At 29.5% G+C, this 15,432-nt stretch overlaps 2 protein-coding genes across 2 annotated transcripts; both read right to left on the bottom strand.

The window, feature by feature from the left end:
• Positions 1 to 7,535, bottom strand: LOC136080086 (E3 SUMO-protein ligase KIAA1586-like). The gene is made up of 3 exons (XM_065796694.1): positions 5,801 to 7,535; positions 3,916 to 4,186; positions 1 to 214 (listed from the first exon to the last, which is right to left on the bottom strand). Exons 1-3 carry the CDS (start codon positions 7,533 to 7,535, stop codon positions 1 to 3), a joined length of 2,220 nt encoding a protein of 739 aa, XP_065652766.1.
• A 6,171-nt stretch (positions 7,536 to 13,706) lies between these two features.
• Positions 13,707 to 14,756, bottom strand: LOC136080085 (histone-lysine N-methyltransferase SETMAR-like; the record flags this gene model as incomplete). Its single annotated transcript, XM_065796693.1, has 1 exon — positions 13,707 to 14,756. A coding segment is annotated over one exon (1,050 nt), but the record flags the coding sequence as incomplete, so codon positions are not given.
• Between the last annotated feature and the right edge of the window lie 676 nt (positions 14,757 to 15,432).

Raw genomic sequence — 15,432 nt, 5'->3', positions numbered from 1 at the left:
TCATTTTTTATTCTTTTCTTCAAATCGAGCCATACTGCTATATGACTTGCGCCACTTATCTCGTAGAAACGTTGTTATAGTTCCTAATTGTTGCTTGTTGCAATCCAAATTCATAGCATCAAAAGGTTTATCCACTGTACCAGAGTCAGATATTTGTAGATTATTAGGCTTATGCATAATAAATGCATAGATATCAAAATATTTCATTTTCAGCCTACAAATGCAAAAAATATATAATTCATGAGACATTTGGACATATCCGGTTAGATATGAAACAAGCTCCAAGTACTTATATGTTCATTTTATATAATAATAAAAAAGATGTTTTGCTTGAAAATTGTGATGATTGGAGCCTGGGAACACCAAAAAAAGCCAGAATGTTGGCCCCCTCCCCCAAAGATGAAACGTAATAATCACGTATAGAGACGCAGCTGACATCCGTCGACAATAGGTAAAATTTATATCAATAATGGACATATTGGGCAAGATATTTCAAGTCTCAAATTTTTGGAGCACCCTGAACCGCAAAAGTGTTTCATTAATTAAATGAAATTTTTACTAAAAAAAGTGTTTTATATACGCCGTCATTAGAAATCAATTTATTTGATACGTGCAAAATAAGTTTGCAATAGCTCATTTGATAGATAAGTTTTATTTAATTATGCAATAAAAAAATGAAGTTTTAAAAATTAATAACAATTTTATGCTTATTAGTAACACAAAAAATATTATTAAATTAAAAAAATTAAAAAAAAATTAAAAAAAAAAAACAAAAAAATTCTTGATTAACAGCTTAAAATGCAAACGACATGATAGTTATGTAGAAATATATACATTTTAAAACCGGATGTTCAAGCTTTAAAATGATATATAACAATATCGTTTTTGAGAATGTTATTTTCATACTTTTTTCCACCACCTGGCCCACTGTGCATAGTTTAGAAGTTTTATTACAATTGATTGAGATTAACAATGCCTATTTTTCCGGTTCCGGTTTTTTGATTCTATAGACCCTTGCAATAGTTATATGTGGACCTTAATTAAATAAAATGTTGCTGAGCAAGCACCGACGTCAGAAAATGATCTATTAATAGAGGTTATAATAAAGCGTGTATGGGTGACAGAAGTGAGTCAGCAGTATTGTGAGAATTTGGTGACCTCGATGCCCAAGCGTATAGAAGCTGTTCTGAAGAGTCGAGGACAATATAAAAATACTAACTGTGGATTTTTAATGACCTACTGACTGTAGATTAATTTTGTATTGTTATGGTAGTTATATGAAATATATGCTGCTATGTTATAACACAAAATGTGTCGTTTCCTTCAAAAATGCAATGGTGTTCCAAACTTTTGGCCAAAGCTGTATGTTTTCATTTTTCAACGTTATTAGCATACCTTTATTATCCGTTATTTCTCTTAGCAGCCCATCAATTTCATGATTTTTTTAATTAACGTACCAGTAGTATACCCTTAACAACTACATAACATTTCAAAATGAATTAGGGTAGAGCGGTGCGTATAGGGAAAATTAAGAAACAAATACTAGTTGCAGATAAACTAATCATAGTTAAAACTGTTCTTATAAATTTCCTAAAATTCATCGATATAAGAAAAAGTAAAAAAAAAAAAACAATTTCTTAATTTCGATTATTAATAGTTGTTTACATTAAACACTATTAATAATCGAAGTTAAGTTACAATTATAACAATTTATTTGAGTTTGTTTCAAATATTACTTTTCTAAATAATGAAAATAATATTTTTGATTCAAAATAAAACCATCAAACTGTAAGCAGCATCACGAAATGTTAACATAGTTGTTTATATAAATAGTATGTTGTCCCAATATGCCCCACCAAAGTCATTTTACTGAAGTTAATACTACTCAAAAAACTCACAGATATTTTTTTAAAACCAGATTTTAAAAGAAGATAAAAAATTGCTGCCTGAAAATATAAACTAAATTATTTAAAATGAAATATTTCTATAATTAATTATCTTTTTCAATTATTTTTAATATAATATAATTAATTAAAATGTTTTATCCAAAAAGATTTTTGAAAAGTAATTTTTTGCTGAGATATAAGACTTTAGGCATAACTATCAAGTTATGTGCCACTGTCACATTATGCCCCGCTCTACCCAACATTGGTTGTTGGGCTCTATCCAACATTGGTTATTGCGCTTTACCCAACATGGGTTGTAGGGCTCTACCCAACATTGGTTTTAGGACAAGTTTGGTCACATTATTTTAACTAAAGTCGACCAAATTTTCGGCGATCTCAAAGTCTTTGTTTAGGAGTTCTGCCTGGCTTTTTTTTTGTTTATATATATAAATATATATATATATATATATATTTATAATATATATATATATATATATATATATATATATATATATAAATATATGTATATATATATATATATATATATATATATATATATATATATATATATATATATATATATATATATATATATATATATATATATATATGTATAAAAGCACTAAAGCACTTTAATGTTTGTCTAATGGTATTTTTCTATAACTAAGCTTTCTAGCAGTCTTTAAAAGTAACATACCTTTTAACCGATGGTTAATCATTTTTCTTAATTAGATGGGGCTGTTTTTAGTATTAAAAGTTGACCCACTTCCATTTCCAACTATCGGATATAATGGTTTATTTTGATCACAACTGTTCATATATCTATAAATTGTAGTTTTTGAGTATGCTTTCGTCTTGAAATGGCTCCAAACAACGTGTTTTCCATTTTAATGCTTTTTTGATAAAAATTGTACGTACTGTATATACTAATTAAAATACTATATAAAAATTGTACGTAATTGTATATACTAATTGATAGAGGAAAGATAGAACTTTAATTTGATACTAAATACTAATTATTTTATCAAACTTACTAATTAATTATCACTAAGTAAAGCTCAAATTTTATGGAACAGGTGTTATATATATATATATCTTCTATATATATAAAGGGCAATGTGTGTGTGTGTGTTTGTTTGTTTGTTCTCTATAGAAATCCAAACCGCCGGACCGATCTCGATGAAATTTGGCATGGGGGTAGTCCTTGAGGGGGAGAAGGTTCTTAGCTGGGTTTTGACCCCGTACCCCAGCCCCCGGGGTCAGGGGGCCCAAAAATAGGCCCCCCTAACCCCGGGGTCAGGGGGCCCATTTTTTGGGCCCATTTTTGTGTACAGATATCAGGTAAGCCAGTTTAAATATTGGCCCGGGCAACGCCGGGTAACTCATGCTAGTATATATATATATATATATATATATATATATATATATATATATATATATATATATATATATATATATTATATATGTTACTGTTACCCGCAGTACCAGGAATTAGCCAAATGCTAATGTTTATTGTATAATTTAATATTGCAACTCTGAGTTTCATGTGTTATCACAATCATCAGGCAAATAGTAAAAGTTTAATTTTGCTACGATTTGTTTAGTGGACGTTACGGTTTATATTTGTATTTTAGATCGTTGCGGGACGGAAATTTATTAGTAGTTAGGTCAATAATAATATTAATTTGTTTTTAGTTGGCTAATAATTGTGAAATAGTTATATGTTTAATGTTGTTTAAAATATTTTTTATGTGTTAATGTGTATTATTTGTGTATTAAAAAATAATAAAATAAAAATAAGAAAATAAGAATTAAAATTGATATAAAAATATACATAATATTATGAAATATATTACAAAAGCTGTGTATGTGAGTAATTTATTAGTTAGCCTTGAGATATATGGAGCAGATTAGTATAGTTATTTTTATTTATAGTTGTTAGTCAGGTTTGTAGCGAGCTTTGTGATTTTTTAATAAGAATTTATTTTCGTGGCGGCACTTTGATATAATTTCGGTTCTCTTATTTAACAGTTCTTCAGGTTTTGGATATGATATAATAGTAAATTTCTCATACAGACATAGTGGGCATCTTTTGGATATATTTGAGTAAGGGGGTACTGATTTAAGAATAGACCATGTTTGCATAGGGGTTTCATTAAAATTGTTTTTTAAATCCCAGACATAGTTTGAAAGGGCGATCGAATTTTTGTATTTAATATTGTTGAATGATGATTTGCGGTTTTTGTATCTGGTTTTCCACTCACCTTCCGTTAATCCTATATAAACTTTGCTGGGTTGCACTGAAAATATAGAAAAAATTATAAAAAACCACAACAAATAAATAATCTTCCTTAGAATTGAAAATAATGATCCAAAATGCAACTGTCGAAAAAAAGCAGAATGCCCCCTGAATGGTAAGTGCAAATCATAAAATATTATATACTAGCTGGAGTTACCTGGCGTTGCCCGGGCCAATATTTAAACTGGCTTACCTGATATCTGTACACAAAAATGGGCCCAAAAATGGGCCCAAAAAATGGTCCCCCCTGACCCCGGGGGTCGGGGTACGGAGTCAAAACCCAGCTAAGAACCTTTTCCCCCACGAGGACTACCCCCATGCCAAATTTCATCGAGATCGGTCCGGCGGTTTGGATTTCTATAGAGAACAAACAAACAAACACACACACATTGCCCTTTATATATATTAAGATAAATGCATCATCGCAGCAAAAAACCAACCCATATATATATATATATATATATATATATATATATATATATATATATATATGTATATATATATATATGTATATATATATATATATATATATATATATATATATATATATATATATATATATATATATATATATATATATATATATATATATACATATATATATATATATCAGTGGCGAATCCAGCATTTTTTGATTTTTGAGCTAACTTTCAGACATAGAGCTAACTCCAAACATTTATATGTTTATACTTATGTCAAATAATAAGGGTTTGCAAAAATTTGCAATGATTGGATTCCCCCTCAGTTTGAGGGGGTTGTAATTTTACATGGTCATAATTTTTGAACGCTTAGAGATAATACAATGAAACTTAAAAATTATTCATGAATATAAGTCTAGTTGAGAATAGTACAAAAAAATATTTCATCATTTTGTTGCTCTCACGTTTGGGGCAGGTGTTGCAAAAATTTTGGGGCTTTTTTGTTCCCAGCCTCCAATCATCGCAATTTTTTGAAAACCCTCATTATTTTATATAAGTATAAACATATAAATGTTTAGAGTTAGCTCCATGTCTGGAAGTTAGCTATTTTAAAGATTAAAAAATGCTGGATTCGCCACTGTATATATATATATGTATATATATATATATATATATATATATATGTATATATATATATATATATATATATATATATATATATATATATATATATATATATATATATATATTTATATATATATTTATATATATATATATATATATATATATATATATATATATATATATATATATATATTTATATATATATTTATATATATATATTTATATATATATATATATATATATATATATATATATATATATATATATATATATATATATATATCTATATATATATATATATATATATATATATACGTGTTGATTAAATAAAGGAATTTTAAATCCCTAGAGTATCCCTATAGTAAAAAACCTATATTAAAAAAACAACTTGAGGTCTGTTATATTCTTAAGAGACTGTCACCGTAAAATATTGAGTTGAGTTTCACATCAAACGTCATTTAGCAATCAAAAGACGATGGTATATTTAAACATTTTATTTTTAAACAAGTCTTAGTTTTTTGTATTTGCCAATTTTTAAATGAAAAAAAATTCGGTGGAAATGAAAGAGAAACATTTTGGAATATCTTTACTTTCATTTTCACTTTCACTTTCAGTTTCACTTTCATTTATAGACTTTAATGCCGGCGCTTCATAATTCCCAAACCACTTAATGAGATAATCCTTTGGATCGAAATGCGTAATTGGTTGACCTACTAATGAAATGAACATTAAACTCGACACAGTTTTTATTAATAAAGAGTTTCGCAAGGAAGATAAGATTATATTCATAGTAGAAAAAGAACGCTCACATTCAGCTGTTGAAACAATCAAGGTATTTATGCCAGTTCTCAGAGGCTGAAGATCATTAGGGGTTTTATTACAGTCACCAGTGGAAATGTATTCACGAAACCCTTGGACTGCCATAATTTCACAAATATTTAAAGTTTTTGCTAATTGTCTAATATCGTTATCTCCAAAGCATGGATCTTGGTCTTCAAACCATTGTGGCTTATCCAAAATTTGTAAATTTTTTATTAAATTATCGTATTTTTCTTTGTTTAGATCATTTTCTTTGTCTTGTAAAGATTTATGCGCAGCTCTAGTTGTAAACATTCTAGAATCAAGATTTTCACTTAGTTTACTAAAAAATTCATTTTGATTAATTTTAGAAACTTTTCCGATCTGTAGTTTGACGCCTTTAAATTCAAACTTTTCTGCTGCAAGCTGCGTTTGCAAATAATATTCACCTGAATTATTTCTCATTGATTGAAATATATGGTATTTTATGGTGATAAGCTGATGTGCATCAGGTAAAGAAGTTTGCCTATCTTGTAATTTTTTAGAAAGATGTTCTAGTTCTATTAAAGCATCTAGCATTAGTCCCATGTTGAGTATGAAATTGATATCACATAATTTATTTTTAAGACCTGCATATTGGGCTTTATCTCCTCCATTACGCCTTAAATCCAATGAAGATTCATGAAAATGTTGATACAATGCTGCATAATTATTCCAAACAGCCATCACAGATCGAGCGCTAGACGACACCCATCTATTGCCTAGAATTCGTCCAATGGAATTTAGTTTTACACTTAAAGCCATAGCAACAGTTTCCAGTTCTTTTTTGTTTTTAGGAGATGCACTGTAAATAGAATATAATTTATCAAAAAAGCTTTTCATGTGACAAATTGGTAAGATATCGTGCACAACATCATTTACTACTAACTCTAATCGGTGATTGCTACAATGCCATAAAATCAAATTAGGAAACTGATTCAAAAGTAACTGGGCCACGCCTGCCTTTTTGCCAAGCATATTAGAAGCACCATCACATGCAAAAGACACCCAATTACTTAATAAAAAGTTGTTGTCAAAACCAAAATCGTGTAAAGCACATATAAAAGAGTTTGCAATAGACGAGACTTCTGTATTTGTTAATTCGATAAGATCAAAATAAATACTATTGACAATATTTATTTCTGGAATGTTCACTCTCAAGCAGATTGATAGAGCAGACTTTTTGCTCATCGTGGTAGATTCGTCTATCATAAACCCTACTTTATTATCGTTATGAAGATTATATTTTACAAGCTTAGTGCGTATTTCATTTGAAATGTGATAAACAATATCAGCGCATGCGTGATCAGATTGTAAAATACGTCCCATGTCTAAACCATTTTCTACCTGTATTAATATTAGTTCCTTCAAATCAGAAAATGGACGATTCATTTTTGCAATGTGATAAACAGTGCGAAATATGCGGTAGGTAGTTTCGTGCTGATTGATCTGCATTTTTGAACTAAACATCTCTATGAAGTTTTTTTTTGGATTGAGAAATAATTTTACAAGCCTTTTCTTGTGCAACTGATAGTTTATGGCTTGAAAGTTTTTTCCTCATTGAATGTTGTTTTTTTTCTTTTGTTTCGCCATACTCCTTAACGTTGCCAAGCGTCCACTCGCTAGCAAATTTTATTCCTTAAGATTTTTCGGCACCTAAATTATTTGCTGACTTACAAACAGAACAACCAAGACCTATTAATGAAACTGTCAACCAGTCAAATGTTTTTAATTTCTCCTTCCACTGTAAATCAGACCAGTAATCTGGAAAAATACCATCACATTGAGGAAAGGATTGGCAAGTTTCAATACTCGAAAAATCTGTCACTTCTTTATTTATTTCTGTGTCATTTTCCAAACTATTTTTAGAACTATCACTGCTTAACTTTCTTTTCCTTCCGCTTGCTAGCCATTTATCTATATTTATAATAAGTAAATTTTTTTTAAATCATAACATTTAATGTTGAGTAAATCTACTGTGTACTATATTTTATTTTACCAAAAAAAAACTCTAATGATACTTTAATGAAAAAAATGTCGCTTTTTGTTGCTTGGTAACTTTTTATTTAAAATACAAAAGAAAAGACGCAATGTTTTATAATTATCGATTTAGTTTTTAAACTTTCTACCGCAAATTTTTAAATAACAGCTGAGACTTTAGTTCATTTAAATTCGCATATTGCCGCAAACTTTATAATTGTTTTTACAAGTTTATTTATAGGAGAAAAGTAAAAAATAAAATTTCCATTTATTTTTTATGTACCGGGATGGCATCCCACCCCAAAATATGCATTAATAAAGGAGTGGGATGGTTTTCAAAATTTAAAAAGGTAACGGGATGGCATCCCGCCCCATCCCGCCCCATCCCGCCTCACTTCGAGCACTGTATATATATATATATTTATATATATATATATATATATATATATATATATATATATATATATATATATATATATATATATATATATATATATATATATATATATATATACTGGTTATTTATTTCTTGCTCAGCCATAGAGGTTATATTATTTCATAGATCATATAATTTAAGTTTACAATACTCCAACTTTCAAAATACTTTCATATTTTATTTAAAATTGTTGCCACATAAGTTATTAAAAATTTTTTCCCAATGATTTAAATAATATGAAAAGAGAAGATTTAAAAGATAAAAAGAGTGGGCTGCTTTGTAATAAAGTCCTTTAAATAATATCAATGCCAAAAATTCTTTTTGCAGAAGTTTTACTTAATAAAACTAGATCACCCGAAAGCAAATTGGAAGACCATACATTGTTACCGTACATTTTTACCGTACAATTAAAAGACTAGATGACAAAGAGGATTTGATGGATTGCAGACTATGCTAAGAGACCTACTCCATGAAAAAAATAATTTGATACCTCTTGCTCTAGATTTTATGCAGATTTTATTTTAAGTTGTGAGGATAGCACAGTTGTGAGGATAGTGCAGTTGAGGACTGTTAAGATTTTTACTTTGAAATTAAAAATGATTAAACCACTTTAGCTGCTATTCACCTGTCTAAGAGTACCTAGGAGTATTCTTTGAAAATAAAAATTATGAAATATAAAAGTATAAGTAAAAATAAAAAAAATGAGTTTTTTTATTTTTACTTATACTGTAATTGAGGACTAAGGAAAATTAGTATAATTTCTGGAGATAAATGGTATTACTTGTTTTTCCACAACTTGAGGAGCTTCAAAAAATTTTCCACATTGGGGAAAAGACATCTCACAAACTTAACAGAGCTTTACAAACGTTAACGAGGCTTGCAAACTTAAAAGAGGCTCACAAACGTAAACAAGGTTCACAAGACTCAGTTCTACCAGCTCCAAGTACAACTTTAAAAGTATGTTTTTATTTTCTATAAAATATTAAAAGCCTAATGTGATTAACACTTGTACTCACATTGTTGCTGCAGGTTAAGCAACAATATATAATGTGATTAACACTTGTACTCACATTGTTGCTGCAGGTTAAGCAACAATATATAATGTGATTAACACTTGTACTCACATTGTTGCTGCAGGTTAAGCAACAATATATAATGTGATTAACACTTGTACTCACATTGTTGCTGCAGGTTAAGCAACAATATATAATGTGATTAACACTTGTACTCACATTGTTGCTGCAGGTTAAGCAACAATATATAATGTGATTAACACTTGTACTCACATTGTTGCTGCAGGTTAAGCAACAATATATAATGTGATTAACACTTGTACTCACATTGTTGCTGCTGGTTAAGCAACAATATATAAAAGAACAGTATAAACTTATTTAGGACTTTAAATTTCAGTCATGCTATAGTTTGTGCTAATTTTAAGTCTAGGCTAATTTTATTTTCTTTATACTTTATTTGAAGTTTTCATCGTAAGTTTTCATTAAAACTCATTTAAAAAAAAGTTATGGATGTTTGTCTTTTGATTTTTTTTTTGTTACAAGATTATATAGTAAAATGAAATGTATTTTTTTTTGTTTGGTTTGTGGAATAAAGATTATTTAGTTTTATGAACATTCAAAGTTTGTTTTATAAATCAAATCAAATCAAATGTACTCTGAAATAGATTTTTTACATTTCATGGAATATTTACATATAGTACAAATACTAATTTTAAGTAAACACCATAATAAGAAACTAAAACACCAAACTAAAAAACCCAAAACTTTATGGAATAATAATTAAGTAAGAAGTTTGATAAATTTAGGACAAAATTCAAATTACTTTTATACATCTATCAAGAATAAAAGACTTTTATATACCTAATTAAAATATAGCAATAAAAGAAAAGTAGATTGTAATACTATACAGTAACAACATTGTAAATAATATTGGAATATAAGTATCAGTAATAGTAGTAGACAATAATAATAAAAACTCCAGTTATTAGTAATAACAATCAAAATAATAATAATACTTACAATAAAAATAGCAATTCTATTAATAATAATAAAAATAATATTATTAGTAATAACAACAATAGCAACAATAATAATAATAACAATAATAAAAAATAGCAATATTTATAATAGTGAAAGTTGGAAATAGAATAGTGATATTAATTTGAGAAAAGTCAAGAAGGAGTAAATATAAGTAGTAATAAATCATCGAAATGAAGAAAGTAGAAAAGAAGTATTAGTAATTATAGACTAGCATTGAAGCGAATAAGGTTAAGATGGATAGTAGATAGTTAGCAGTAGAGTAGTATAGAAATTATTAAGAATACTTGTTTAATAAAAAATAATAGACTGTTTTTGAATTTGGAAAATGTCGGGAGAGATTTTAACTGTGAGGGGATTTCATGTGCATATGCTCTGATATTTAATCGATTCATGTCCATAACAAACAGTTCTAATGTTTAGGTATAGATAATTTGAAGCTTTTAGCTGATCGAAGTTGGTAACGAGTATTTTTTTTTTAAAAATACTCGTTACCAACTTCGATCAGCTAAAAAGTAAAAAAATCATTAAATAGAGGAAGTAAGGTTTTGTGTTGCTGTTTCCAAACAAACAAACAGTTGGAGTGTTGAATAAGGTCTTTTAACTTAATTATCTTTGATATGTAGTAAAGGATATTTGGGTCAGAGTTAAAATGCTAAAAATAGATTATTTTTAGGGCTTTATTTTGGAGGTGAGATAATCTTTTAAGAGTGGATAGATTGTGCTGGATCTGCTTAGTTTCAGTGATAAGTCTTGAAGATGGGATGCAAAACTTAAATTAGAATCAATTTTGATACCAAGATACTTGATAAAATTCACAGTATTTATTTTTTGACCACTTAATCTGAAATTCAGGTGCTTTTTAATTTTTTTTTGACTTGATTTAAAGATAATATTTTCAGTTTTTTGGGCATTAAGTAATAATTTATTGGATAGAAGCCACTGGAGTAGATTCGCTAAGCCGTGGTTTATATTTTTGTTTATCTTTTTAAGTGATTTGTTTATTAAAAGCACATTGGTGTCATCAGCAAAGTGGTATGTAGTGGAAAACTTCAGAGGGGTATTAAGATCATTAATAAAGAGAAAGAAAGGCAATGATACTAATACAGAGCCTTGTGGGACACCATTTGTTGATTTTATTAATTCAGATTCTATTCCATTAATAGAAACAAACTGTGTTCTATTTTGAAGATAAGTAGAAAACCATTGGAGTGTTGTGCCTCTAATACTGTAGTACTTCAACTTTCTGATTAGAATGGAATAATCAACTGTATTAAAGGCTTTCTGGAGATCAACAAAAACACCACATGCAAATAATTTATTGTCCAAAGCTGTTCTAATTTTTTCAGTTATATCAATTAGTGCATGAGTTGTTGAATGATTGTTTCTAAACCCATACAGATTTTTATAAAAACACTTGAATTTCTATAGAAAGTTGTAGAGCCTATTGTGCATAGCTTTTTTTAAATAGTTTGCTTATATTTGAGACAAGAGAGCTTGGGCGATAATTAGAGTAATCCAGTAGAGAACCTTTTTTATATATTAATGTCACATTAGCTATCTTAAAGAGATCTGGAAAAGTTCCATTTCTAAATGAGTTTTTCCTAATTATAGATAGTAGCTTTGAGATTATGTTTGGAATAAGCTTAAGAATAAAAGTGGGAGGGCTGTTTGGGCCCAGACTTTTTTTATTTTGAATTTTCATTATGAGACTCGATACCTCACTTCAGTCACTGACTCAGAGGAAAAAGAATTTTCATTAGGATTTTTTAGAAAGTCTCTAAAAACATATTTAGGGATAATTTTTTTGTTTATTAGATTCTCTACGATACTAGCAAAGTAATTGTTAAAAATATTATCAACTGTGGTTGGATCAGAGATGACTTTATCATTTATTTTGAGGTTGAAAGAGTTATTGTATATAGTAGATCTGATGTTGATAATTTCTTTTATTCCTTTCCAAGTTCTCTTAATGCTGTTTAGGTTGTTGTTGAAAAAGGAAATATAATACATTTTTTTGGATTGTTTAAGTAAGTTACTTATTTTATTTCTATATAACCTAAATTTATCAAAGAGTAGACTTATTGTATTAGTATTGTTTAATTTAACAAATTTTTTATAAATGACGTTTTTCGTTGAGATGGATTTAAGAATACCAGCGTTTATTTATGGTTTAGATTTAAGTTCAATTTGTTTTTTTGTTAAAACTTTGTATGGAGCATGTCTGTCTAGAACTTTTTCAAATGTATTTAAAAAACTTATTATTGTTTTATTTACATCGTCGTTTATATTTGCACCTCCCAATTTATACTAGATATATCTTGTATAAAGGTGTTAGTATCAAAGTTTTTGAAGCATCTTCTAGAGATTTTTATACTCTTTTTTTTTAGTGTAATACCAGGAATACAGAAGAAGTGGACCATGTGGTCTGATATAAAAGCTGTTAAATTGCCAGAGATTGTTTCAGGAGAATAGGAGTTTATTAAAATATTATCCATAATAAATTTTGGTTTTTGAAGTTATTCGTGTTAGAAGTGTAATGGTTGGGAGAACCGAGCAAGAACATAATGTTTGGAGATACTCTGAAACAATAGGAGATTCTCTATAATTAATTAAATCTATGCTGAAATCACCCATTAATATAATGTTTTTATTTTCATAACTTAGTTTCTCAAGTAAAGGTGTTGAATGGTTTGCAATAAATTCTTTTGGATTTAAAGTTAAGTGACGATATATGCATCCAATAAAAGTATTGGTTGTATGGGGGTTGATAGCTTCAACAAAAATTGGTTCAAGAAATTTTGAGGCATAGATAAAGAAAAGCCTCACCTTTTTTTGACTCAGTAGGTCAATGTTCCATATTAAATCCATTTATGGTAATATCAGTAATATTTGAGTCTTTTATATAAAAATCTAATTCAGTAATTCCTATCGCTATAGGGGAAGTGTTAAGAGTGCCTACGGAGGCTACAGAGATTGTCGATATGTCGTGGTAAGGAAGAATTATTGAGATGAAGATATATATCAGTATCAGGGTTTAAAGAACTATTGAATTCAGCAACATCAAGATATTTACAATTAATAGTTAGATTATATATTAGGTTGCTGCAAAAATAGTCTCGTTTTTCAAAAGTTAACTTTGAACAAACATAACTCAGCATAGAATAAACTTTATTAATCGAAATAAGAACCAATACAATCAACACATTTTTGCCAACGAGAAACAAGTTTATTTATGCCGGTAGCATAAAACTCCGAAGTCCTGGAAGCGATGAAGTCATCAAAGGTCGTTTTGACATCGTCTCGGCTTTTGAAGCATTTCTCGTGGAGGAAGTTGTCAAGATGCTTGAAAAAGTGGTCGGTGGGCGAGATGTCCGGTGAGTATGGTGGATGAGGCAGAGTTTCGTAGCCCAATGCGTTCAACTTCTGCAGGTTCGGTTGTGCGACGTGCGGCCGGGCGTTGTCGTGGAGGAGAATTGGTCCCTTCATATTGACCAATCTCGGGCACATACATCGGAGCTTTTGATGCATTTCGTCAATTTGCTGGCAGTACTTCTCTACCGTAATCGTCTCGCCAGGATTCAGGAAGCTGTGATGGATGAGACCGGCTGCAGACCACCAAACAGTCACCATAACCTTCTTTTGGTGGAGATTCGGCTTCGGGAAGTGCTGTGGGGCCTCATCGCGGTCCAACCACTGCGCGGAACGTCGTCGGTTGTCGTAGAGGATCCATTTCTCATCACACGTCACGATCCGGTCGAGAAACGGATCGTTTTTGTTGCGCTGAAGAAGAGCAGACAATACCTCAAAACGACGATTTTTTTGATTTTCGTTCAGTTCGTGCGGCACCCATTTGCTAAGCTTTTTTGACTTTCCTATTTGCTTCAAGTGGCGATCAACTGTTGAGTTATGAACGTTGAGTTCCTCCGCAACCTCTCGTATGGTTTTGCGCGGGTCGGCTTCGATTAAGGCTCTCAATTGATCGTCATCAATCTCAGACGGGCGTCCGCGACCCTCTTCATCTTCAAGGCTCTCCTCACCGCTGCGGAATTTTTTGAACCACCACTGTGCCATACGTTCGTTAGTGGTTTCTGGGCCAAATGCAGTGTTGATATCGCGAGCTGTCTCGGCAGCTTTTCGGCCCATCTTGAACTGGAACAGAAAAATCGTGCGAATTTGTCTCTTGTCCATGATAGATTTGACGTCCTGTAAAAAATGACTAAATTATTATAAAATAAAACCAATACGATAACTAGATCAAGCGAAAAACGCGCTTTTAAATAACATATAGCATGACATCTGCCAATAATAAATTTATTCAAAAATTCATCCAAAAATATAAAATATGAAAAACGAGATTATTTTTGCAGCAACCTAATACATTACTTATATCTCTATATAGACTTTTTAGGCGAGCAGGAGATTCAAGAGATTTTAATAACTTTTGTGGAAGATTCTTGCATGAAAGTGTAAGCTTAAGTTCTTGATCGGAAAGGGTACTAAATGGTATATTTTTGGAAATACAGTCAAAGCAATACCATTCTAAAGAGTCATTGGAGATAATGTTTTATGTATGCTTATTGATTAGATTGCACTTTGTGTGAATCCGAGAAAAGAAGCAGTCACATTGGACGACTCTATGGTTTTTAGATTTTTTTTGCAAAGTTTGCAGGATTGTTTAATATCATACTTCATAAATTAATATTTAAGATTTACATATAAGTCTATTAGAAGTTACTAAGCATATAAAGATAATGCAAACAAAATGATAAAGCAACAAATTGAAATGATAAAGCAAAACTGAAATGTTAAAGCGTAGGATTTAATGGATTAGGTTTGTAGTTGTAAGTCAATGAAACCTTTATAGTATTTATTAAATTACCCGTTTTCTACTTTAAAA

The sequence above is a fragment of the Hydra vulgaris genome, chromosome 05, assembly GCF_038396675.1.
Source record: "Hydra vulgaris chromosome 05, alternate assembly HydraT2T_AEP".
Classification (NCBI taxonomy): domain Eukaryota; kingdom Metazoa; phylum Cnidaria; class Hydrozoa; order Anthoathecata; family Hydridae; genus Hydra; species Hydra vulgaris.
The sequence above is the reverse complement of the archived record's forward strand: the minus strand, read 5'-3'. Positions and strand labels throughout refer to the sequence as shown.